At 39.6% G+C, this 27,419-nt stretch overlaps 1 protein-coding gene across 3 annotated transcripts in view; it reads left to right on the forward strand.

The window, feature by feature from the left end:
- eps15 (epidermal growth factor receptor pathway substrate 15) overlaps nt 1-27,419 on the forward strand; it is a 27,502-nt gene continuing 83 nt past the window's right edge. Inside the window, exons 1-26 of one of the 3 annotated variants that reach the window (XM_034882669.1) lie at nt 1-221; nt 3,006-3,047; nt 3,707-3,796; nt 3,887-3,934; nt 4,049-4,144; nt 4,258-4,326; nt 6,095-6,220; nt 7,472-7,531; nt 9,373-9,603; nt 9,859-10,004; nt 10,657-10,813; nt 11,893-11,975; nt 14,656-14,728; nt 16,784-16,945; nt 17,062-17,259; nt 17,389-17,811; nt 18,315-18,395; nt 18,518-18,680; nt 18,791-18,835; nt 19,022-19,416; nt 20,336-20,405; nt 20,555-20,625; nt 21,180-21,315; nt 21,473-21,666; nt 23,975-23,996; nt 25,371-27,419. The exon at nt 25,371-27,419 is cut by the window's right edge and continues 83 nt beyond it. In XM_034882669.1, the coding sequence (XP_034738560.1) occupies nt 168-221; nt 3,006-3,047; nt 3,707-3,796; nt 3,887-3,934; nt 4,049-4,144; nt 4,258-4,326; nt 6,095-6,220; nt 7,472-7,531; nt 9,373-9,603; nt 9,859-10,004; nt 10,657-10,813; nt 11,893-11,975; nt 14,656-14,728; nt 16,784-16,945; nt 17,062-17,259; nt 17,389-17,811; nt 18,315-18,395; nt 18,518-18,680; nt 18,791-18,835; nt 19,022-19,416; nt 20,336-20,405; nt 20,555-20,625; nt 21,180-21,315; nt 21,473-21,666; nt 23,975-23,996; nt 25,371-25,501 (3,366 nt within the window). In that variant the 5' untranslated portion in view covers nt 1-167 and the 3' untranslated portion in view covers nt 25,502-27,419. The remainder of the gene's footprint in view (nt 222-3,005; nt 3,048-3,706; nt 3,797-3,886; nt 3,935-4,048; nt 4,145-4,257; nt 4,327-6,094; nt 6,221-7,471; nt 7,532-9,372; nt 9,604-9,858; nt 10,005-10,656; nt 10,814-11,892; nt 11,976-14,655; nt 14,729-16,783; nt 16,946-17,061; nt 17,260-17,388; nt 17,812-18,314; nt 18,396-18,517; nt 18,681-18,790; nt 18,836-19,021; nt 19,417-20,335; nt 20,406-20,554; nt 20,626-21,179; nt 21,316-21,472; nt 21,667-23,974; nt 23,997-25,370) is intronic. The other 2 variants (XM_034882670.1, XM_034882671.1) reach the window with 2 other exon arrangements.

Raw genomic sequence — 27,419 nt, forward strand, 5'->3', positions numbered from 1 at the left:
TATTGTTATTCTTTTGTGTTTGTTTCGGAAGTATGGGTTGTTTTGGCTTACGGGATAACGGATGATAACTTAGTCTGCAGTCATCGCTTTGAATCATCTTTTAATTGATTCCTGATCCAGTGCCAGGTTTTTCAGCGGCCTCTGTCTGTGTCTGGCAGCAGCGCAGCATGAAAGCAGTGGGAAACAGAAACACTATGGCTGCCACTCTGTCTCTTACTCAGGTAACACTCTTACAACTCAAATCTAACGACAGCAAACGTGTTATGTCCTCTGTCTGTTCTGCCCGGAGGCATTTCACTAGCGTTAGTGAAACTGGGTAGGCAGAAACGCGAGTTTACCTCGGTTCTCGTCGTTCTTTTTGGAAGTTAAGTGCTGCTGTGACTGGGAAAAGTTTCTGCCTAATCTCTTTGGGGACTGCGTAAGGGCGTAGCTAGCTAGCTATCATGCTAGCTAACAGCTAGCTAGTTAGTGTGTAACGTTGGTGTTGGTCTGTTTTAGAGCCGCTTCATCAAACGTGCGATAGCCCATGGAGCCTTACGTGGCTCGGTTTCGGTTAAGAGTGTATATAACGTTAATCATGTTTTGTGTTGCTTCGTTTTGCTGCAGGCTAGTTGGTCCTGTCCAAAGAAATGTTAATACGAGATACTCATGTTTGTCTCTGTCTGTTGTGGCTTCACTGTCATATCTCTGCTAGTAGAGCCTCTGCTAACACTGTTTTTCGCAAAAAAAAGATATACAAGTTACACACATTATACGTTCTAAATTACGTTGGGGATTTCCGTGCTACTTATTTAGCTTGCTGTGTAGTAGACTGAATAGCCAACCTGTTTATTGCTAATATTAGAAGTAAACATGCTTCACTGGTAGTGTTTTTCCCTACGACCTTTCTGAAGTGGACAACGTTAACTGTTAGCCTGTTAGCTGCAACGATAATTTTTTGTGTTCATAATGGTAACAAGAAAAACTACAGATACTGTTAACAGCTGCTTTGCAACCAGTAAGAGGAAATGCACTTGAGAAGCCACCAGTCAGCACTGTAGTCGCAAAATGTCAGTAAGTTGCTAGCTAACTTACGTTCTATAATTTGTGTGGAAATGTGTTCAATGTTTCCACAGTAACTAAGTTATTTAGCAGACTGCATCAAGGTCTAATAAGTGGGTTACTGTCCCAGACTTGAGCCACTGTGGCCTTTAACAACAGACAGGAGCCACCAGAAGCTTTGACATTATTATTATCTCTCACAGATGAGTTTAAAAAACCTGTGCTGATATACAGTATCTGGCTTGTGAACTTCATTGGTCTGTCAGGCAGTACTGTTTGTTTCAAGTGTGCTGTCAGCTTGACCGCCTGATACTCTTTACACTGACCTACCAGAGTTTTCCCCAGGTTTGTGGAAGACTTGGTGCATGTATTTGGCAGGGTAATGCAAGTCCTCCACCAAGAAAACTTTACATTTGTCAACAAAGAAAATATACAGTTTAACATCATTTTGAACCATTCAAACCACCATCAAACCATATCTTTCTACAAAAAGTTGTGAAAGTGCATAATACCTAACCCAAAAGCGGAAAGATAAAACGTGCTAAAGAAGTTCACTGGGGAACAATTACAACCATTAGACACAGGGAAAACAATTTAGTTTGTTTTGATGCCCTCAACTTTGAGTTTACATTCATTCGGCTTAGGTAGTGTGGCCCAAAACGGCTTGGTGCTCTGCCTGAGCCCTACAAATGGTTGGGGAAACACAGCCTCGTGTTTGGTGTTACTGGTAATGGGTTTTATTGCCATGGGTGAATTAGGGAATTTCCAAATAAGTTGCATTGGCCAGAGAAAGATAAGTTTGTTTGACTGTGTGAACAGTTATCTTGCTGTAAATTGTGTGACAGAGCTGACAGATAACTATGTTTATAACAGGTAGGGTTTTGTAAGTTTTCTTCGGTGCCTGAGCTATGTGTGCAAGTTTGTAACCAGACAGAAAGATCTCTGCCATACTTTTGTTTTACATTATGGAATGATTTTGCATGATTGCATAATGATTCTTGCTGCACCTGTCGATTTAAAAGCACAACAACCAATTGCCAGTTTCAGCTTCATGGAGAAGGAAATGCTGAATCTTTTTCTGCTCCGCTCAGCAGTGGACAATCATGTTAACACCGGAAAGGGGGTGTAAAAGAGGATATGACAGTGTCTAAAAAGTGTCTAAAGCTGACCATCAGTCGCCTCAGGAAGTGTAGCCTAGGCTATATCCGGTGGACTTTAGTCATTACTGTGTGTGTGTGTGTGTGTGTGTGTGTGTGTGTGTGTGTGTGTGTGTGTGTGTGTGTGTGTGTGTGTGTGTGTGTGTGTGTGTGTGTGTGTGTGTGTGTGTGTGTGTGTGTGTGTGTGTGTGTGTGTGTGTGTGTGTGTGTGTGTGTGTGTGTGTGTGTGTGTGTGTGTGTGTGTGTGTGTGTGTGTGTGTGTGTGTGTGTGCCCGCCCTGAGACGAATAGTTGATTGAGAAAGGCAATTGCAAACAACTGTTAATCGATTAATATTTATTAAATACCTTCATCAAACAAACATGCTGAGCATTCACTGCCACCATAGAATATTTGCCTAGACTTGGGATGGAACTCGTTTTAAATTTTCTGGTATTTTATAAAAGAAAGGATTAGTCGGGTAATCAAAGAAATTGAATCTTAACATATTAGGGTCTGCCGTGTCTGCCATCTGTAATGGAACAGTCTTTTTCTTTTTTTGACCACTGCCTTGGCTCAGGAAGTGGCACACTTATTGTAGCCAGCCGGTTGTTTGTGCTTGTAAACTGCAGAGTTGAGAAAGAATTTCAAAGTATTAGTTTATGCTTTGTCAGATCATTTTAGAGATTTGATAAATGTTATGCATAAACATAAAAAGGCCACGTGAGCAGACACAAGTAAGATTGATAATGTAAATGTGGTAAAAGTTAACGCTGGTTGAATTCAGTCTGTAAATTGAAATATTGTTAATTTTTTTCTTTCTTTACAGCTCTCCAGTGGAAATCCCATCTATGACAAATACTATCGACAGGTATGCAAATATAAAACAAAACAAAAAATAGTTTAGGAAGATTAGGCCTTTTATACAAAATGTTACTTCTTTCACATTGTTAAAAATGTGTGTACGGTATATAATTAGTTAGTGTGTGACTGTTTAATATAATAATTTTAAGAGGATTTGGCTAAAGTACAAAAATAAATTTGGGTGCACTGACACTTTAAACTCTAAACTAGCTTCAGCTTCTCCAATAAACTGTAGTGTTGCAGTAAGCAGAGATCTCTCTTCTCTCCTATCAGTTCCAGTTTCTCTGTCCAGTAAAGGAAGTATCTATGAATTAATAATGTTTTCCTTTGCCCTACATGTCAGGGGAGCTTTTGTGAGCGTCTTGAAAGACTACTAACAGATCTAATACCAAGCTAATAAACTGCTAAGGAAATGGCTTTGGTTTATCAGTATTGATTTAAGTGACTCAGAGACTCCTTTCTCCCACAGGTCAATTATCAGTTTTCATTAGTTTTTTATCTGCCTCTCTCTTTCTCCAATTCAAACATATTCTTGCTGTGACCTAAAGATATCGGCTGAACATAATATCAGTGTGTCTCTCAACAGGACGGATGTGTTACTGATATTTCTGAGATGGTATAAGCTGTCATGACGTCTGGCTGTATGTGTTTGGTGTTTGTCTTCAGGTTGATCCGACTGGCAGTGGGCGGGTGGCAGCAGCTGATGCAGCCTTGTTTCTGAAGCGGTCGGCCTTAGCTGACTTGGTCCTGGGGAAGGTGAGCGAAAGACACAGATCAGTGCACCATTAATACGTCTCTGTTGTCTTTGCTGTTACTATTGATGGTAATAAGTGTGTGTCTCCATAGATCTGGGATTTGGCAGACTCTGAACGTAGAGGTGCTCTCAACAAGCAGGTATAAATGCACTGCAGAGTCCCATCATAATGGATTTGTTTGTTTTAATATGCATCAAGTGCAGTTGATCACTGGATGTATGGCTTATACTGAATGTACCTCTGTTTCCTTCAGCAATTTTTCATAGCGTTGCGGTTGGTAGCCTGTGCTCAAAATGGCCTGGAGGTGGCACTCAAGAGCCTCAATGTGGCTGTTCCTCCCCCAAAATTTGTAAGTCTGCTGCTGTACATAACAAACAACAAATAACAATTTATTTCCTACAAACATTGAGAATTGAATATATTTAAGAGGGAATCTAAGAAGAACTGCTTTTTGTTCTTCAGCATGACACAAGCAGCCCGCTGTTGGCAGCAGGAGGAGGAGTTGCTGTTGACATTCCCTGGGTCGTCAAGGTGAGGCCCTTGCAAGTTTATCTTTTAACTTAATGCAACATAGTGATCTGTCTTTATTTGTAACGTGCCTTGATACATTAGTCATCCTTACAAGAGAACCACCTGGAAAACACTTACTCCTTGAAATATAGTATGTATCATCATATGTTGTGTTCAAGTAAAGTTATAAATAAACCAAGTCAGCTCATATATGACAGACATTTACAGCTGTACAATGTCAGCACTAATGTAAATTTAAAACAGTAACTAGTAGTGCCTATAACGTTTAGTGCCATTTTCCTTCAGAATTAACATAGTTTTAGGTTTACTGGGATTTATGAAAATTGAACCTCATGATGACCAAAATTATCACGGTGTTTGGTATTCTCACCACTAAAGTGTGTTCAATATGTTCAGGAAGCACTGATATGCCTACACATGCTGAAATAGTTTTAAAAAGTGTAAGAGTGTTTTTTATATTACAAAAATGTAGGCAATATGCTTGTAAAAACAATAGATAACCGGCTGCTGAAGCACTGGCCCGCTATAGGGTGTCAGGTAAGAACCAGAGATGTCTTGAACATGAAGTTGTTTTTGACGTTACATGTGAAGTTGGATGTGGTTCTGAAATATAAGCAAATAATAATGCACATTCATTAGCATCTGACTTACTATGAACATTATTTACCAAAACTAAATGTTATACCCACCAGCATACAACAAGAAACAATACTAAGGAATAAATACATTTCTCTGTAAGAATTAACATAAATGTAACATGTTTCTCAGTTACAGAAACTGAGAATAAGCCACATCTATTACAATATCCATAACAGAGCAAACGGTGTAACACACCTTTTTAATAGGTAAGCATGTGGCTTCACAGGCTTGTCTGTTTACTGGGGATTGCACGTTGCTAGCAAACACAACCTGAATATTAACACGTGGCTGTAGATGTAATATTAAACAATCTGCACATCTATCAGCTATGCAAAAGAAACACACAAACAGCAATATTATCAAGGTGATAATATAAAGATCTCTCTCTCTCTCCAAATAAATGGCACGCCGTAACACAGCTTCCACATCATAGCAGAAAACATATTGAAGATAACAAGGAAGTAAAACCCATGACAGTTTAGCAACCTACAGAATAGTTTTACTTGCGTTCTGGGCAACCCACATGACTTCTACAAAGAAAAGAAAAAAGAGTATGTATGAGCACAGTGGGCCTCCAACTTCAGGAGCCTTGGATGAAGCTGGGAAGGATTAAACACAAGGTTTCCACATCGTGGTAATCCACGGCGATAATAAGGATATTTTAAAGGAGAAGGGTAATAGTTAACGTCAACATTTCTATCGTGATATACCGTTACTGGTCATTTTTACATCCCTAGTTTGGGGTTTAAAATAAATATATTAATTGCTGCCTGAATCAGCCTATAAGATGTCCAGTAAAAGACCAATCATAAAGGGGGCATTGATACAATACAAAAAGTCATTTACTCACCTGAATGTTGTTGAGTGTAAAGAATAGTCATATAATTGGAAAGACACAGTGCATAGAGAATTTATGTTTAATTTGACTGACTGTAAAAAGAATGCATTTTTGAGTGTGCATAATGGTATCTATAAAATTCTGTAATGTAACAAAGTGACAACTGAACTTCATAGTTGAAAGAAACGCATCCATTCCCAGGCTTTTATAAGTCACTTTTCATAGTAACTGCATTGTAAATACACCAAATTTGAATCCTACATCTCTAATCATTTTCAATTTTTTCCCTAGCCTGAGGAGAAAATGAAGTTTGACTCCATCTTTGACAGTCTGGGTCCAGTTGGAGGGATTCTAACAGGAGACAAGGTCAAGCCTGTTCTGCTCAACTCCAAACTGCCAGTGGACATCCTTGGCAGGGTATGATCCCCAAACGAGACACTTTAAACAATTTAATTTACTCTAAATGATAACAAATGAAAAACACAATGCAGAAAGTAAAATAAATATGTACTCAATAGTTGGGTAAAAAATGAACTTGGAGGATGCAAACCATTGGCATGTATATTCTAGGAATGCCCGGGGTGTAAACCTTTCTGGTTAGAGGTATACATACAATAATGTAAGAAATATTTTACACAAAGATCCCAAACCACTTCAAAACATTTGTTCTAGGTTAAGCTCACTTTCTCCCGGGAAATATTGACATATACTAATTTAGAATAATGATGACAACACGAAATACGAACATTACTTGACATTGGTTGTGCCCTGACGGTTCCACAGAGGAATTGGCAGATCAATGGCATTATTGATGGCATGATCAATAATATATACCTAATGGAAAAATAACCTCACATAATTTACAAAGGAATAAATTCACTATGATGTGGAAAAATGGGATTCCCTCATGAAACCAATTGATTAAAAATTCCCAAACCAATCCTAAAGTAATGACATACTACTGCGATTATATATTCTAAAATAATTATCTATGCATCCTGGTTCTACGATTCCATTGTTGGATAAAAACAGGTTATCTCCACCTATTTTTTTCTTTTCTAGATTTATTTATTTATTTATTATTAAGTATTTAATTTTTTTTACCGTATGTACGTATGTGTATATACAGTATATGTATGTATGCATGTGTGTGTATCTATGTATATATATATATATAGTGTGTGTGTGTGTGTGTGTGTGTGTGTGTGTGTGTGTGTGTGTGTGTGTGTGTAAATAAGTTACTTTGATGAATAATTGTTATATGGGCACATTTGGGTGTGTATATGGGCATTTCTATTTTTAGCTCCTTATTTTCCATTTTATTATTTATTTACCTATGTATGTTGGAATAAGTGCTTTCTTATTTTTTATGAATGAATGCATTTTTTCATATTTAAAGGGGGGGGGGACAAGAAATAGAGGGGTATGGTTACCATGTTGGTTTCAAACAAGGTTAATTACATTAAGCATATTTTTACAACTTTATACAACCAACAACAAGAAAGAACTGCCAATGTCATGGATCTATGCAATACTCCGAATAAAATAAAAAAGAAAATGAAATTGGAGAGAAAGTAAGTAGTGTGTTGTGGCTTTTCGGGGACGTGTATTTTGTATCATAGTTTTGGAATGATTCATGCTTTACAGTGATGTCTGTTTGTGTTGAAGGTGTGGGAGCTCAGTGACATCGACAGAGATGGCACGTTGGACAGAGATGAATTTTCTGTGGTAAGAAAACAGCTAGATAGAAACTACATAGGTTTCAGTTTAGGCTGCTTTTGAACTCATATTCAACTCTGTGCTGTCCCCCCTCAACATATTACAGCATGCTCCCAGGCTTCTAAATGATATAGAGGTTTCTCTTGTTTTCAAAAAATAGTATTTTTTTAATCTTCACTGTCTGAATATTTTAGCTCCAGGATTAGATTTGAAAATTGCCACACTTTATTTACATGTGTGTGCTTGTATTATACGTACAATCTTGCTATTACGGACTAGGGAAGTTTATAGGTACATTGGATATAAAAATTCTACACACCCCTGTTAAAATGCCAGGCTCCTGTGATGTAAAAAAAAAAGATAAATCATGTAAGAACTTTTTCCATCTTTAATGCGACCTATAACATGTACAATTCAGTTGAAAAACAAACTGAAATCCTAGAGGGGGGGAAATAAAAACGTACAGGAACCTGGTTGCATAAGTGTGCACACCCTTAAACTAATACTTTGTTGAAGAACTTTTTGATTTTATTACAGCACTCGGTCTTTTTGGGTAGGATTCTATTGTCATTGCACATGTGACGTGGAAATATTTGCCCATTCTTCATTGCAAAAGTGCTCCAAATCTGTCATTACGAGGACATCTCCTGCGCAGCCCTCTTAAGGTCACCCAACAGTTGTCCAATTGGATTCAGGTCTGGGCTCTGGCCGGGATATTCCAAAACGTTAATCTTCTTTTGGTGAAACCATGTTTTTGTGGATTTGGATGTGTGCTTTGGGTTGTTGCCATGCTGAAAGGTAAACTTCCTCTTCATCTTCAGCTTTCTAACGGAAGTCAGAAGGTTTTGTGCCAAAATTGCTTGGTATTTGGAACTGTTCTTAATTCCCTCCACCCTGACTATGACCTGATTCCAGCTGAAGAGAAACAGCCCCTAAGCATGATGCTGCCACCACCATGCTTCACTGTGGGTATGGTGTTCTTTGGATGATGTGCAGTGTTGTTTTTGCGCCAAACATATCTTTTGGAATTATGGCCAAAAGGTTCAACCTTGGTTTCATGAGACCCTAACACATTTTCCCACATGCTTCTGGGAGACTTGATGTTTGTTTTTGCAACTTCAGCCGGGCTTGGGTGTTTTTCTTTGTAAGAAAAGGCTTCCGTCTTGCCACCCTACCCCAAAGCCCATTTATATGTAGAATACGGGAGATTGTTTTCAGATGTAGCACACAGCCAGTATTTGCGAGAAATTCCTGCAGTTCCTTTTATGTTGCTGTAGGCCTCCATGAGCAGTTTTAATCCCGTTTTTTCCTCAAATTTGGAGGGACGTCCAGTTCTTGGTAATGTCTTTGTTGTGCCATATTTTCTCCACTTGATGATGACTGTCTTCACTGCGTTCCATGGTATATTTAATGCTTTGGAAATTCTTTTGTACCCTTCTACTTGGAAGACCTCTGCAGACCATGGCTTTTGCTCTGAGATGTAACTAAGAAAATGTCAGGAAAATCCTACTGGAACAGCTGAACTTTATTTGTGATTGATCAGAGTCACTTTAAATGATTGCAGGTGTGTAAGGACTTCTATTTAACATGAGTTTGAATGTGATTGTTTAATTCTGAACACAGCCACATCCCCAGTTATAAGAGGGTGTGCACACTTGTAAGGTTTTTTCAGTTTGTTTTTCAATTGAATTGTTTACATTATAGGTAAAAGTGGAAAAAGTTCTGACATGATTTATCTTTATCTAATTTTTTTTTACATCGCAAAAACCTGACATTTTAACAGGGGTGTGTAGACTTTTTAGATCTACTGTAATTGTATTTGATCATTGATTTTTGTTGCCCTTTCCCAGGCCATGTATCTGGTGTATAGAGCCCTGGAGGGGGAGCCTGTTCCCATGTCCCTACCACCTCCCCTGGTTCCACCCTCCAAGAGGAAAAAACCCTCGGTGCCTCCTGTGATGCCCCTGTTACCCTCGCCCCCCTCAGTCAAAGACAGTCGATCCTCCCACGCTGGCAGTAAGACCATGCCCCCTCCCCCTAAACCCGCCCCAGCTCCTGCACCAACACCAGCAGCTGCCCCTGTGAGTATGGGACCCGTCTCTCCTCTGCATGCAGTGCCTGAAAAGCTTTGCACGTTTTATTTTACTACCACATAGCTGCAACAACACATATTTAAAATGATTTCAAACTGGCTAGTTCAGTGTGTATTTCATAAAAACAAGACAAGTAGAAGTGTAAAGGTAAGTTTTGAGTTCAAAGTGGTGTTATTTTGTCTGCATAAGCTATCTTAAATTCTATTATAAAGCAATTGAAAGTCTGTTTTATTACCTGTGCAGTGGGTGGTGTCGCCAGCAGACAAAGCAAAGTATGATGAGCTCTTCAGCAAGACAGACAGTGACATGGACGGACTTGTGTCTGGGCCTGAAGTCAGAGATATCTTTCTGAAGACCGGGCTGCCCTCTGCAACACTCGCACGCATCTGGTAAATAGGGACGGCAAAACTCCTGTATAGCTCCTCCGGCGGTATGCCATACCACAGCTTTTTTTTTAAATTATCTAGTCATATCAATTTGCCAAAATTTATGAATTGCATATTTTGATTACAAGGTTTTTTTGTAATCTGTACAACATTTTTTTCATTAGCCCCTTGATTTGGATAAGGAATATAGTGGGAAAAAAATAGAGTGCAGAGCAAACATATTTGAAGAATATCACAGATGCCAAGGTACATTTTGTGACCATAAGTCTGCACTAATTGTGTAAAATGACATGATGTTTTAAATTTCGACAGAATAGAAAGTTTAATTTAACTTAAGATTGGAGTTGAAAATATTCATTGTTGATAAATATAGTGCCTTTGATTATTAATATAATGATGTCCTAAATGATATTGGTGCAGGATGATAGCAGAGATAGCGGTTTTCACAGGCAGCACTGCAGCGCGTGCTGACACATCACATTATATGGATTTTTACCTTCACATGGCTGATTAGGTTCTGTGCTGTTGGGCCTGTCCTGTGTGTTGGCCTCTATAACCACTGAACATGATGATCGGTCAGGCTGTCACAAATAGTAATTGCCTGAGGTATAACTCATTGCTCTCTTATGTAAACTATGGCTGTTTGTGCTCTCAGGGAGCTTTGTGACATTGGAGACATTGGAAAACTGACCCGAGAGCAGTTTGCCCTGGCGCTTCATCTAATTAATCAGAGGCTGACTAAAGGCCTGGAACCCCCACAGAGTCTCTCCCCAGAGATGATCCCTCCATCTGACAGACAAAACATCAAACAGGTGAGTCGCTCTGAGCGCTCAACTCTATGAGTAATAATTAGGGAGGTCTGGATCCTTATTTTTTTGTCTCCATTGAGCAAGAAAATGTGCCTGCCAATGTGAGCATGTTTTGTAATTAAAAGAAAACCTTATTCAAAACCGATTTTTTTTTTCTTCTTTTTTTTCTGTACGTTGTTTATATTTTGTATATTATTTTAGTATGCTGTCATAACTGATTTATATTATTTGTATATTTTGATAAAAATAAAATTACGTTTTTTCCTTAATTTTTTAGACAAACATTCTTATTCTTCACTTGTTTTGTGCCTGCAGGATTATTTTTCTAAGCCTGCAGCTATGTGTCTTTTCCAACTTACACTTTGATGCTTTTCCCTTTTTTGTCTACTCTTTACATTTTTACATTGCATCCACTTCACACGTGCAGTGGGATTATCCTAAGTGAGTGTGTGTGGTAGTTTACTGACTCGGGGGCATCTCATTACTTTTAACAGGCTACTGCTCTTTGTCGTCTTTCCGCCTTGTCTCACTCATTTTTTCTGTCTGTTGCTAAAATTAAACCAATATTATATACATCTGTGTTTTTGTCCATGAGTTCGTCGTTATGATTATATGTCTAGGAGTTAAGCTGACGAGCAGAGGTTGCCGTTATAAGTACTTTGGGATGCACCGACAGCAACACGTTCTGTCTGTAGATGCAAATCAAACCGCTAAATGTTTTTTTAATGTACAGTAATATACTTCCACTATTATTACCCTATAGTCAGTCTCCCTCCCATCCCTGCCATTTTGTGACCAGTGACAGTGTGATTCTTGTAAAGCCATCAGTGTACCTCTTTGTCATTTGTTTGTACTGTGGAAGTTTTTTTCTTTGACACTGTAAAATGTTCTTAGATCTATCTTAAATATTGTGGATTTTCCATCAACATAATTTTGCCTTTTTCTCTAGTGTTACAAAATGAGCCTATTTGATGAAAGATCATTCTTACCCTACAGTGGAAGTTTTATCATTGTTATGCTGTTTCTATCGTCAATAGTGTGACTTTAATCTTCTTGTTTACACTGCATCACTTCCTCTTCAGAACAACGTGGCTAACCTGGCAGCTGACTTCTCTGCCATCAAGGAGCTGGACTCTCTCAGTAATGAGATTGTCGAATTACAAAGGTAAACTGTTCTCATATTCATTTAAAACCTGTAGAAGCCATGCATTTTCTCACTGAAGCCATATGGGTGCAGGTTATGTCACCGGTGGTGACAAGATATAGCCATTTGATGGCTTGTACTTGTTCAGAGTTAAGAATTAATTAAGATGTTCATCATCAAAAATAGATTATTGGCTATTTCAGCCAGTTTTCGACTTCAGCGTCATACATCAACATCAAATGGTATCGAACAAAAAGATACATTTAAGAGTGAGGCCTAGCTTTATAAAATGTCATAAAATCTAAAAATATTTTAAAAATTAAATATTTATATATTACTTCATGGACAAAGACTTTGGGAAAATCATTCAATGTAACCATGTCAAATTAGGAAAAAAACGCAGTCTGGTGTCTGTGCAAGTAACTGTATCGCTGTATCCTCTACTGACCAGCGGGGCGCGGTGTTTCCCACAAACTGAGGGAACTGGGCAGCCTAAATAAATTCTATATATCTATACTAACTGCAGGTCCCAGCTGCTATTATTAAGTTAGTTGTGAACTACATTGGGGGAAAACGTGTCTTACTGGTTAAAGTATAGAAGATTATATTGCAAAGTTTCTAGACCGAAATAAATAAACATTTGTGTTTTTGCTGCAGGCTAGCAAACACCAGATGGCTATGAAGCTGAGTTACGTTGCTGCTTTTTAACAGTGAGGTGGAAGAATAAAATATGCAGAACATGCAATCTATATTTTTTTATAAGTTAAATACTGTTACATTTATTTTAGATAATGTTACCTCATTTATTCATTTTAGTTTTTGCTCCATATTTTTGAAACCGAAATATTAGTAGAATAGTAATATTATTTTTTTACAAACAGTTCTTTTTTTATGTAAGTTCCTTATGTTTTAATCATGTTTTCTTTAGAAGGTAGATGTAAAACAATTTAAATGTAATCTTTTTTTTACACTTAAGTTTTGGTTATCAGTGTCAGTTGTTTGAACATAATTCAACTTCCCTATTCATAAAAGCTGAAAGTGAGAAGTGAGAAAGCTGGCCTTCATCCCTCCCCCCAACTTTCGATACATATACATACATATATTTATATATATACATATACACACACACACACACACACACACACACACACACACACACACACACACACACACACACACACACACACACACACACAAATACACACAATAGATGACAGCTGTTCAAGAAAAGAAGGGGAGGTAAGAAAAATGGACAAGTTACATAGATCAGAGCTTCAGACAGACGGCAGGTTGAGAGGAGCTTGGAAAGATGATTCATGTTTGTTACTGCTTCAAAATGTGGCGGCAGCCTTCTGCTCAAGATGAGGATGGTGATGATGATGGGTAAGAGGAGCATGGGGTCATACACAGCTTGGGTTGACTGTAGGTTTGCTGGGAATATCTACTGTTATCAAGGGAATTTTGCATTTTGATGTGAGAGGAGAGAGGATATAAAAATAGCTGCTGTTATTTTTAGTCAGTTGAAATGAATGGCAAAAGATAAGTACTTTGCCGTGTTGATGCCTGTTTGAATTCAGTCAAGTAAATGTGATACTGAAAATCTGAAAGGGTGTTGTTCTGAATTGCTTTTACACAACCGATGCACATAAAGCATATTAAATGTTACCTTTTCTTTAGGCTGTATGTATTCTGTTTTCAGAGGTAGAACCATGGCACAAAATGTATGTGTAACGTGTGAATCCTATTATTGGGTTGTCGTAAACAAATGTGAGAACGCGATGGAGCACCTTCTTACATAGTTACAATCAAGTAGTCAAAGTCTCGGTCAGGATACTTATTCTTGAGGAGCATCCTCAATGTTGTTGATGCTTTCCCTCTACTTGTGTTTCATTTTTTATTTTTTTATATTTACTGTATTTGTTACATAAATAACACACTTTAAGTGTAATAGTTTTAATATCTTACCACCTGTTACAATGATTTATATTGGTCATGATTAATGATGAGTTTTAATGACTTAAGACAAAACTGGGCTGTAATTTTGGTGTCTAATACAGTATCCACACCTTGACTGTAAAAGTGTTTCTGGTCTCCCTTCTAATGGTTAGAGGAATCATGGTTAGGTTCTAATAGCAGAAAATAAAATATAATTGGCTCTTGTACATATTATACACAAGTCAGTATGCATTCCTGCTCGCCCCATTCCATTTCTTCTCTAGCTGGGTGGATAAAAGAGGATTAACATACGGGCAGCACAAATGATAGATGTTGTAGGTTGGCTCATCATCACTCGTCCCTCCTCCTTTTCTTTCTCCCTCCATCCTCAAGGCAGCCATCTGCCTCTTACTCCTCATCTCCCACTCATTTGACTAAGCAAGCACATTCTCGTAACATTTACCCTCATCACGCATACAGCGCCCCCCCCCCCACACACACACACACACACACACACACACAAACACACTCCACCTTTCTTCACATCACACATACACCTGCTGTAGCTGCAGACGTTCAGGCGGCTCTCTGTGGAGTTGTGATTTCAGGACACCATGGTGTTTCAGGGAGAGGAGGTGGTGGTGGTTCAGGGGCAGAGTAAAGAAGGCTCAGTGGAGAACTGGCTGGGGCCGGGCGGGCTTGAAGTACCCGGTCAACCCTCTCTGTCCTTGGTGGCTAAATACTGTTTCTTGTGCTGGACCCCCAGGGAGAAGATAACTGTGGAAGAGGAGATCAAGGAGAAGGAGGAGGCCATCAGACAACGCAGCAATGAAGTGCAGGTAAAGTCTCGCTGCCTCTTGTTTGTGTCTGTTCCCCAGCACAGTGGACATGGAGAGGAAAAAGGGATTTATGGACAGACAGAATCAATGGCATGGTCGTGTAGAAATTTAACATAAAACCTGTTTTTGTAATCCGTGCCTCTCAAAGGACTAGAAAATAGATGGTACACGCGTATTAGCACGTATGTATGTCTGCCACTGGTTTTGTTTTTAATAAAAAATCTGGTTGAGGCAAGCAGACAAAAGAGCCATAGGTGCTAAAGCAGTTTTTCACTTTTGTTATGACGTCTAGGAAGAGATCAATAAAACATTTTGCCGGCAGTCCTAGACAATGTTCAGAAATCTCTGAGAGGGGGAGGCTGGTGTCCTTGTGTAGGCGTGTCTGCTGCCTGCTCTGAGCTTGAGAGATGGGCTCTATTTTGGGAGCTTATGGCTTAAAGTGCTAGTTCTGCTCTGCTTTTGGGAAATCAGTCTGACGGAGTGTGAGGGTGGATCTCAAGGGAGTCTCACGCTGATGTTGTTGAATTTCTTAGCTGCACTGCAGGGTTGCCTCAAGTGCTTTTGGCTATTTATACTGTATTGGGTTTTCTATATATATCCTGGACATATTAGGTGCTTTTGGTTGTTGTTGTTGATCTTTGCCTGCAGTGTTTCTCAAAGGTTGTGAATCTAATAGTGGCAGTCTCACGCTGTGGCGGGGGAGCTCTGACATCTATCACTTGAAAGTTGGTTGCAAAACAGCATTGTTTTCACAAGCTAAAAGTAAATTTTTAGTATATGCATTACATTTGCCTCGAAAGCAGCGCGTTGGAACAATGATCAATCAATTCAACTTATCAGCAACATTTCAGCAAATGTTTGAAAAGGAGAATAACGCGAACAAAATGTCTTTGTGGTGTGTATGAAAGCCAATCTAGTTTGGTAGGCCCAGCTGCCCATGTAATGGTACCATACTGGTAGTGTCCTAGTGAGTTAGTGGTTGCATTCTATAAATCGTGATTGCAAAATCCTTGACTTGAGTCCAGCCAGAGACCTTTGCTGCATCTCATCCCCCGTCTCTCCCCTCCTTTTCTAGGTCCTTAGTTTTCAGAAGCTTCTCTGGAGTATTTTTAGTTGTCCATTTAAAGAGACAGAAACACCTTTTTATTAACACAAATGTTTCAAGTCACGATGACTGTGCAAATAACGCCTGTCATTATTCAGCCTTCTTTTTTACATGCATTGTTTTGTTTTCCCTTGTATCTGAATGGCAGTATTCATTGTTAAATTTACAGCAATTGTTAACTGTCATTAGTATACTCATATACAAATCTTCACATTAGAAAATTAACAGAAGCGCAACAAGAGAATGTTCATCCAGCATGCCGACTGATATGCAGCGATGATGTAACCTGTGAAACGGTTTTTGTTCAGATATTAGGCTGGTGGAGACATTTCTGATTATTAGCCTGCCTTGGAAAGACAGCTGCTAAAGTTGGCCTCATTTGAGTTTGCACCAGAAGTTGTTTCTTTTAACTAATGTTTGCGATACTTCTGCTCTGCTGTTGACTTTTTCTTTTCTCCGCTTCTTGTGTGATTTTCACTTAATTATTTTTTGTAGTTTTGCCTTTTCATTGGTATTTAGTAGGTAGAGAGGAGTGACATGAAACAAAAGTGTCCGACCAGAATAAAATCATTGATGTAGCGATTAGTTGTTATTCGCCTAAAACCACTAGATTACTAGAATTCCCAAATCTCTGCCCTTTTCACAGTTTCTAAGTTTCTGCCGTAATATGAAAAACACATTATTCTAAATTAGCATGTTGGATGTTTTCTATTCCCTCTGCATAATGAGGACCTAGAAGAATAAAAAGGCCCTTGTTTTTTCTTGATTTTCATTTTCTCAATTATCCATATATTAAATAATCTTAAATTAAAAGTCTGTTATCTGAGCTCCCTCGTCATCTCTCTCCTTTTTTGTTTTTTGTTTTTGTTTTTACCAAGATTTGCCTGTGAAAGAAAACAAAAACATAGGCTTATTTCCTTCTGACCCTGTTTTTGGCTTGATGTGTGCAGGACTTGCAGGATGAGGTGGCGAGGGAGAGCGAAGTGCTGCAGCGGCTCCAGGCTCAGCGTCAGAAGGTCCAGGAGGCTTTGGAGGAGCTAGACCAACAGAAAGGCTCTCTGGAGGAGCAGCTGACTCATATTCGCCAGCAGACCAACCAAGAGACCAATCTGGTAGGTCTGGTAGAATTTTCTCTTAACGATAGATTCTTTTATTTCAGTACAGAAAAGCTATGCAACTACAAAAATGAGTGATAGCCGCTTATTAATAATGATTACATCTGTCACAGATTTCATCGCTGCAGTCGGAGCATGAGGAACAGGAACAGAAGATATGTCAGTTTGAGGAGGAGCTGGTCCAGGCCCGAGAAGAGCTCCTGGCTCTGCAGGAGGAGAGTCGGAGGCTGCAGGAGAAGGTCCAGGCCGCCCAGGAGCAGCTCACACCTTTGCAAGAGTCTGTCCGCGACTCCTTTACACAAGTTGCACAGGTCGGTTTGTGTATCTGTAATCTGTGGATCTCCTTTCTTCACAGAAAATAAGACCTATGTTTTATTTCTCTCTCTCTCTCTCTCTCTCTCTGTTATTCCTTGAATCTCTCCATCTCTCTACTCTTTAAGGTTCAGCAGAAACTGAATGAGCTTCAGGTGGAGGAGAGGTCAGTAACTGCCCAACTCAGCTGGAAGAGAGCCCTGGAGGACAGCTCTCCTGTCATGGTCAACGGATCAGCAGGCCCCACAGCAGAGCTGCACCAGGGGGACACCTTCCAGCAGGACCTCTTCCAGGAGGACCAGCCTAAAGAGCTGAAGGAGGAAGAACCAGCTGCTCTCTGCTACCAGCAGAAAGAACAGAAAGAACATTCAGATCAAAAGGAGAAAGAAGGTATGAACGAAAGAGAAGAGGAAGAAGAGGAGGAGGAAGAAAGTCTGAAGACTGCAGAGGAGGAAAAGTTAAAACGTGATGCCTTGGATGATCTCTATAGCAGTCTAGCCTCCTCTGAGATGTACAACAGTCGGTTGAAGCCACTGGAGAACACGACAATGGTAATAATAACAGACACAGAGGGGAAAAGAATAAACTTGCATGCAAAAAAGTTTTCACCCACTCAATTTTTCACGCTGTGGTGGCCAATTACGTTACCGCCGATCAGACTTGTCAGTCGGTATAAGAATCCTGTACAGTACAAAGGAAACATCACTGACAAAACACAAGCCCTGAGCCACCCAGGACTTTGTGCAACAGCTAATTGTTTGCCAAACAACAAAGCACAGTTGATCTGTCTCGCTCGTCTCTTTTCTTTCTCTCTTTCTTTGGGAAATTAAACTGCTTTCAAGGTCAGTCAGAAACGGCCAGTCAAGATTCATATACGATTTGATGGATAAAAAAGTAACTGTGAAATATAAAGTCTGCTTGTGCTACATTGTGGGGTTAAAGAACACAACGGGATGTCACATATCCCTGTGGGAAATCTCTGGATTGCTTCTTTTGGTCGGAACGCAGCCTAAGTAACACTTGTCATTGTTATGTTGTCCACTCATGCCTCCAGGAACACAGTAGCCCTACACCCGACGTCTCCTCGGAGGTCATATACAATGCGGAGGAATCAACTAGAGAGAGCCCGCCAAAGGTAAACCCATGTTTCTCTGAGCTTTGTAGGCATTCACTAATCATGTGTGGTGTAAGCACAATGTTGCCATCATTTACTGTAGTTTGCAAGCTTGTCAGCAGAGCCCTGTCGCTAATCAACAGGTTGCATCGCCAGAGCCAGAGATCAAACTGGAGTCTGCAGAGTCCCCAGAAAGCACCCCGTCGTTGTTACCACCTCAAGTTGGCCCTCGCTCTCTGCCACCTCAAACCAGCCCTCCCTCCCTGCCTGAGATGGACTTTTTTCATTCGGACCCCTTTACTGACCGTGAGTCCCCACAAAAATCAGTTACCAGCTCACAAATAAAGTGGTGTCAATTTTAATTTATTTGCCATAAATTTTGCAGTGAGCTTGACGGTATTTTTTGAACTTTATAGATGATCCATTCAAAGATGATCCATTTGGAAAAGCAGATGTTGCAGGTAATTTCTCCGGGTTAAAACCGTTTTTGAAAGTGATGAACAGGGAAACTAATATCTTTCACTTGAAAAAATCCTTAAAAAAAGCATCAATATGTACTGTATACGATGTGTTGACAAGCATGTTCCAATTCTACACTATCAAATGTTCACATTTCAACATATTGGTGTCCGTTTCTCTTCAATCAGATCCATTCGGAGAAGATCCATTCAAAGGGTCAGACCCCTTTGCTGCAGACTCTTTCTTCCAGGCCTCCAGCGCTCCCTTTGCCTCAGACGACCTTTTCTCTGCCTCAGCTGACCCGTTTGGTACAACAACTGGCGTGCCAGAACCAGACCTGTTTGCAGCTAAGCCGAATGAAGCAGAAGCTGCACCATCAGCAGGCCCAGATCCCTTCCCTTCCAAACCTACCAATCTGGCTTTAGCAGCCAAGGATCCATTCAGCTCCACAGGGAACAATATGGCCGATTCTGACCTGTTTGGAGGCAAAGTGAACGCCATTGGGGAGGTGGATCCCTTTGGTTCTCAGAACGGAGGGACAGATCCCTTCAACTGCTCTTTACCCAGTTCTGATCTGGCCGTGGTGAGTATACCCCGCACATTTACGGTATAATGGGTGAAGAAAGGCGCTGATTAACTGATGAACTGGAGGTCTGGTAAATACGACGCGGATGTAGCACAGCGTGCGCTTTCTGCGGGTTGGGCATGGCGTTGATAATGCTACATTTGCAAATGTATGTACATCTGGCCCTGAGTACACAACGCACTCACTCCCACACTCATACAATATAAAGAATAGGACCTGAGTAAGTCCTAATCATGAATGTTTTATGATGCTGTTAATTGTTTGTTTCAATAAGTCGTTTATAACACGGCAGTTAACAGGCCTATATTTTTTTATTGTAACCAGTTTAACAAAAAGCCTATTTTTCATCATCTAATTTTTTATTGAATGCAAATATACCTGTACATTTCCAAAAAACTAATTCCACAAAACAGAAACAAGCCTTAAATCATTCAGTTGTAAGTAATTCAGTTATTAATGTGACCGGCATTAAAAACAGAAGCCTGGCTTCTACTGAATTAGCAGTGTTCAGTAACAGGACACGTACATTGAGTTGTCATATAGCCCTTCATCCTGTTAAACAGTATAGAATATTGTTTTATTGGTAAATCTGAGTTTATGCTGTTTTGTGTGCGACTTTTTACTCTGCAGTGTTGGGCAGGTCCCCCTTGCTAAAGAGTCCTCAAAAAGAACATTAGAATGAATTTAAAACGTTTACATCAAACTTAAAAGTAAGACATACACTGTGATTGCTGCAGTTTCTGCTAAATATGGAGTGAGTTTAAAATGGGATCTGCACTATTGTTTGTTTCAATTTTGATGAGATACATCCCTTATAATTCCAGTTAATCACATTAAGTTTGAATATTTTCACGTCGACAGCAGAGTTTATTGTATAATATGCTTATTAGCGTATGTTTTCATGTTTTGTCTTAAGAAGGACACTGCAGCATCAAATGACCCGTTTGCTCCAGGTGGTACGACAGTGAACGCCAGCTCAGATCCAGGTAGGACTAGTGTCTCAGTGCCACCCTCTGGGGACAGAGGCTATTGCAGCTGTTGAAATAGCATTGTACAAAAAATGGTATTAACAGTGTCTGGATGAGCGTTGCCAATTTATATTCTCAGGGTCTTTTATTTGTTTGTGTGTTTTCAGATCCGTTTGCTGCCGTGTTTGGTAATGAATCATTCGGAGGCGGCTTTGCAGATTTCAGTGCTTTGACAAAGGTAATTAAGAGGTGCTCATCATGTCCCGAGCTTCATCTAAACAGTGCTGAACTAACACGTAGCAAGTCATAAATAACGATATTTACGTCATTGAACTCACTTCTACTGTAGAACCAGAACATCCAGGAAGCCTGTAACTGAGTCGTGGAGTGTGTTATGGTTTTTTGGGAAATAACTGGAACACAGTTTCAGAGATTCTCCCCTGTGGACGAATTGGACGCTAAATATCCCTCATCCTTTAGTACATACAACAAGCAGAAATAATTTGATGTGTAATCTCATTATTTACTGTGTTCTAAAAACGTTTCCTCTTTATATGGATTAATGATGCGCTCATAAGAGTATGTTTGCAGTGATCTTTAAAAGAGGAAATATGAATGTGGGGTGCATGAATGAAGTCTACCAAAATGCAAAAATAGGCTGCTGTCATTCCAGCTCTGATCTACTGTAGACATTTCCCATCGTCATTTCTTATCTTCTGCGTTTGCTGGACTTTATACTGTACTATAACACTCCATGTACTGTATATGATTTGGTGAATGTTTTTGTTGCAGTCAAACGGGGCTGACCAGTTTGGCATCAACAATAAGAACCTGTTCCAGGAAGACAGCGAGTCTGTTGGCCCCGATGTTCCCCCAGCTCTGCCTCCAAAAACCGGTACGCCAACTAGACCACCTCCTCCACCTCCAGGTCAGTACCGTTGTCAAATTGTTGGGCTCTTGTCACCCATTTCAGGATGTGTTAGTCATTTAAAATAAAACAAACTATTTGTAATATATGAACTGGTTGATGCTTGGTCAGTCTTGACAGTGTGACTTACTTATCCTGTGTGTCTGTGTCTTATCAGGTAAGAGGTCGTCCATCTCCAGAACTGAGTCGTGTGAGTCCTTCCAACGACGAGGGCCCTTCCTCCAACAGCCTTCAGGAGATTTCTCCTCCTCCTCCCTGCCTGCCAAGGATCCTTTAGCTGACCCCTTCGCCCCCTCCTCCCCTCCTCGTCACAGCGTACGGGAAGCTGACCGATTTGCCAGCTTCGACAAAGTGAGCACCTTCCTCTCACACTGTCCCTCACCTTTATCTGACTCTCAATAGTCACTGCCTCTCTTCTTTGGCCCTGCAAATAAATCACATTTAGTTAAAGTCACAACCATCAAGCAAATCAGGCCAACTTTATAAATCCCTCCATTCACTGCCATTAAAGTCCCAAAGAACTGATCAACTTTTGTGAAACGGCACATAGAGCACAGGTTCCTTGAGCTATATTTGTTTATTTTATAACCTTGTTTTCCTGAACTAAGCTATTAAATCTTCTACATTTGAGTTTATTTTTCTTGCATCCGGTCTGCTGCTGGTGTATATTTCATATATAGATATATTTTTGCCACCTTAAAATTCTTTATACTTGTAATTATTTTTTGTTACTGTTTATTATTAAAGTTGCAATGTCTTACTTTATAAGTAATATGTACAATTAGCAATTATACAGTAGATACACTGATATATAAACCCTGCAATACATTTCCATATTAATTGATTATACACATCTTTATGATCGCAAGTCCTCCTAATGGTTGGCAGTGAATGGAGAGATGAGAGGCAGCTTGTATTTGGCTTTTGTTCACCATCCCAACTCGGCACACTGACATTACAGCCTGTGCATGTGCACATTTCATTCTGAAATGAGATATGTATTTGGTTGCCAAATGTTAAGAAACTTTTTACACTGAAATGTCATCTCAGGTAAATATTAAATAGCCATTGGTGCAAAGTGCGTATTGTGGGTGTGACCAGTGACTAGGCTCAGAGTCAATATGTCGCTGAGCAGCAATGCCGTAAAGGCACTACATCAGTCGATGCGGAGTAGTTCTTGATGCGTCACAAGTAAGATCCCGTTTCCGACTGTTTCAACCTGTAAACTTGACGTTTCATGAAGCTATCACTGTTTTACAAACTCATAGATCACAAATTCTCCAGGAAAAATTTGTAGCAGCTGAGCTACACTGCAGATGCCTTTTTAGAGAAATAATGTATTTAATAATTTCTTTTCACAAGCGAGAGCCAGGTTGCTGTAATACTTGCTTTAACCTACAAGAGAAAGGGAAATTACAGTTCCGTCTTTTTTTTTTCTACTCCTTTATTATGGTCAAGCAGTGTAATCGTATATATCTAACATAAAAATTAATAAAGAAGCCTAGTTGTAAAAACAAAAAAGAGGAAGATTAATAGTCCGTGTATATTGATCTAAAGATGGGTTGAACCCTTGTTAATATATCAGGAATAAATTGTTGACAGTATTAAAACCGCTTCCTTTTGTAACACTGCATAGAAATGTGCTGTCATGCTGTGAATATGTGATGGATGACTATTATTAAGAGACTTAATAAGAGTATTAATAGTATCTAGTGTCTCTCCTGTCACAAAACTGTACCCGCATGACCCTGTTGAACCCCAGCCTGCACACACTGTGTGTGGTCCTCATTCACTCACACAACGGCCGCCGCCATCCCTCAAATCAGTGTTTGTTTTCCTTTGCACATGCCGCTATTTATTTATCCATGCATCCACCTGTTCATCCGCCCACCCCTTCATTTATTACTTCATTCAGCCCTTGTCTGGTCAGCAGTGTGTTGTGGAGAAACAGACTGCCTGTATTCTCTCTTTCTCTCTCTCTCTCTCTCTCTCTTTCTCGCTATCTCTCTCTATCTCTCTCTTTCTCTCTGTGTGTGTCTGTCTTCACACCTCTGTCAAAAAGTTGAATAAAGAGTTGAATCAAGGGCACCATCTCTGGCTTCTATGTGCATCCATGACACCACTATCTGCAAATGCCTGAGCTTTTAAAGGACCATACCATCGTTTTTGCATCTTTAGTTCATTTACCACAAGTTGTGACTTTACATTTACATTGTGGCTGACATTGTCCAAAGCATGCTTTAAATTTAAGATTATTCCCCACTTTTCAAGCAGCCTACTTTTTTAACAGTTCTGTCATTTCTGCTTTGTTGTGCCATAGGCATGGACTTATTTGTACATTTTGCACAATAATGAAGCTAGACACGTTATTAATCATGATAGTTTTATCTCAAACAAGTTTTGAGTCTGAGTGGCATGCTTTGATAGATGATTGGCAATGATATAGGCTTTAGAAAATGTTTACTGAATTGGCTGAAACATGCACAAACACCAGTATGGTCCAATCAAGTGTTTTCACGGAATGCCATCAAATCACTTCTGAAAGTAAAGACCAACATACCAGATATGTGAAGGGGTGCTTTAAGCCTATTAATAAAACACATCATTCTTCTTGCTAAGTACTTCATTGATGTTTGATTTCATTCGTATTTAAAAGCAGCAGTGGGATGTACCACCTTCAAGTAATACATGCATGTTCTCTACTAAATCCTTTAGATGTTTCTTAAATGTTCACATCGTGCATGTTCTGCGCCACTCTACACTGAACTCATGCTCTAAAATATCTGCTAATGAACATCCTCACTTTCGTTTGCTTGGGTGGATACACACTAAACTGTGATGCTTCTGTCTGTCATTCATTTAGAATAATAAACCTGTTGTCACGGTGCATGTCCGGTCTGTGATAATTAACTGTCTTAACCAGCGTTCAGTGTATTTCAAAGTTCTCGTTCTTCAGCTTTTGTTGTTGTGAACTTACAAATGTGATTTTGGTCACACAACTCCCATTTATTCATCAATGGAGATGTGATCTTTCACTCTTACATCCCATACATTTCCGCACCTGAACATGTGCCTTCAGTCCGCAACGAGTAATGACACACGCCGGCTTTAGGGGCAAAGACTGTAACTCTGTTCATGTTCATCTTTGATCTGGGGAAATTTGAATTAAAAGGCTTGTTGTTTTGGTAGGGGTGCCGAAACATGACAATTATAGACCACGCAGCTTACTGACATAGATACATGTTAAGTAACTACAAATTAGTGTAATAAGTTACACATGTGCTTCTCTTGCAATTGCATGTCAAAATGTCATTTGAAAAAAAGTCACTTGTCAGAGGGCTATCAAGGTTTTGATCAAAAATGTCAGTACAAGCAGATCTGACTCTACTTTACCCGTATTAGAAACTTGTTCAGCCGTGAGCCAGGAAGTACTCAATGTAAACCACAATACTGTGACCTGCATCTCCATTGTAGAGCCTGACTGATACATCGGCAATCGGGGGTGGCCCAGGGGCAATGAGGTGCACAGAAACTAAAACATCCCTGGTCCACCCCGTCGCTGTCTTTCCTCCCATTTTCTGGAAAAATTAAAAAACAAGTAACTTTAGCACAGAAATGCCAAAATATTTAGCAGGAAATTTAGAAGTCTAATAATGGTAATAATGACCATATTTAGGGGTTCAGATTTAAAAAGTTTGTTTAGTCAAAAAGAAAACAAATTTTTGACTTAATATATTGATATTTTCCTCAAAAATACATTCTCAATTAGGCTGACTAGAATAAAGCCTCACAATAACACTGCCTTAGCATGTACTTTATGAAGCCTATAAAGCTCAATGATAATAATAATAGCATGCATTATATTAATGATGTTGGTACCTGTTATCAGCTGGCTTTAAGAATGTTTTTTTTTTTTTTTATTTGAGAATCTGTTAACTGTATATGTGTTTGTCTGTTTTTGTCTCCTTTCCCCCCATTTTTTTTTGCAATTGTTTGTCCTTTTTCTTCCTTTTTGTGTGTGTGATGTGTGTGTGTTTTCTGTGTTCATGGAGCAGTATCCAACAGAGGAAGACATGATAGAGTGGGCAAAGCGCGAGAGCGAGCGAGAGGAAAAGGAACGACTTGCCAGGCTCACCCAGCAGGAACAAGAGGACCTGGAGCTGGCCATCGCACTCAGCAAGTCTGAACTCTCTTGAGAACCCCGTCCCTCCCTTCCCTTCCCCTCCTCGTCCACTGACCTGGCTCAGCACGGCACAGCACAGCCTGGCCCAGCCCAGAAAGCACCAAAGCAATGTGGGGACTGTATAGGACTGACTCAGCAGCACCGGCTGACCCCATGAAGAGAATCTCAGAATGAACCCATCTCTGAATCTTTCAGCGCCCTTCTCCCCAGACTGTGTTCATGGTATTGGCATTGCGGTATTGTGTTTTTCCATCCTGTTGGTCTTGTTTTGCAGAAGTGGACCAAGACGGAGTGTATGTTTTGAAGAATGGATTGTTGAAAAATGAAATGCGGGGAATTTGGATTTAGAGATTGCTCCGTTGATTTCAACACCAGGCTACAAATGTAATTTATTTAATGCACTCAAAACTAGATTGAAATAGCTTTGTTAAAGTCCAGTCTTTATCCACTAACAGTACCTGTGTACTTTATTAAAACCCCTCTAGCTTCTGAAGTTATTTGGAGAATTTCATGACCTTTCTGTAATTGGAAATAGACTTGCTAATTTTGTAGAGCACCAAAATCCCCATAATTTCTTTCCAGCTCTGAGCTAATATTTTGAAAATAAATATTGAACTGTGTGTAGTTTCAAGACCGTAACAAAGTGTTATTGAGGCACTGTAACAAAATCTTTCTGTCTTTTTCTAAATGGAGTGAGCACTTACTTTTCTAGTCCGGTATTATGGCAGAAGGCATATGAGATTAAAAAAAAAAACAGTAGCCTGTGTTTTCAGGACAGAGTAACAGATTTCAAAATTTCTACTTGTTTAACTGGAAGTGACCAGTCCTCGGATATGTGAAACGCATGTGCAGATTTATACTAAAGTTGAACAAATCATCACAGCTACTACATTCAGCTTCTAGAGGCTTTAATTTCTTTTACGTTTCTGTGATGCTTTGCTTATTCATTAAATAGCATTACATTTCAGGGCACACTACAAGAGATTGCATAAAATGAGAACATTACTGCTTTTTGAGAGATAAACATCTCTCTCTCTCTCATCTGAGTCCAACATCCAATACTTATTAATAAAGTTCACACCAGGTGTCATTTCAAAGTGTGCCACTGTTGGTGCTTCTATTGTTAGCATTTGTGTGAACTTTTTATTTTTCCGGAATGTTTATTGTTTTATTTTTTTTTCAGGAGATGCTTCCTCTCTGAGAGAAGAACTGGATTTCAAAGTCTTACACAAAGTCAGTAAAAGTTCATAAGCGTCTCTGCGTTTTGGGCAGAGCAGTGTGTCTTTTGTCTGTGCACTTCAAGCTCCGTGGGGATTTAACTTGATGGTGTGGGGAAATACTGTACATCCCTGTTGCACTACATCCACACGGCTGTTATCACCCACACAGTTGTTGGCAGGCCAGTGATTCTTCCTCTTGCTGGATAATTTAGTTTTCTCCCAGAAAAGGAACTAAGTTACTTAACACAGTGCTAAACTGTGATAGATGGTTTCTGAACAAGGGACGGCTTAGTTAAAGAGCAGGAGGCCTTTGCTTTTATTGTCTTTGCTGATTTATGACCAAACCGTGCAGAACATTCTTGGACACTTGTTCCTTTTTTTTCTCTTTTCGGCCTTGTTAAGAATGAGCATCGTCATGGTTTCCTCTTCTCATGATTAGCCAGTTTTCTGTCTGTGGTTGAGGCGCCTCATATTGCAGTTCACATTTATCTTAAATACAAGAGACCAGAAGTTGTCCGTCTCTTTCTCACCTTCACGGCTTAGTCTGTTGTCGTACCGCAGTTTAATTCTCTCACATTTAAAGGCCACCTGACACCCTTGTACAGATTCCTTTTTACAAATCAAGAACCACTTCTAGGCTTGCCCATAATGGGTTTTTAAAACTCAAGCTAACTGTATTTTATTTTGTATTTTCTAACGTG

Source organism: Etheostoma cragini, chromosome 9 (assembly GCF_013103735.1).
Source record: "Etheostoma cragini isolate CJK2018 chromosome 9, CSU_Ecrag_1.0, whole genome shotgun sequence".
Lineage (NCBI taxonomy): Eukaryota > Metazoa > Chordata > Actinopteri > Perciformes > Percidae > Etheostoma > Etheostoma cragini.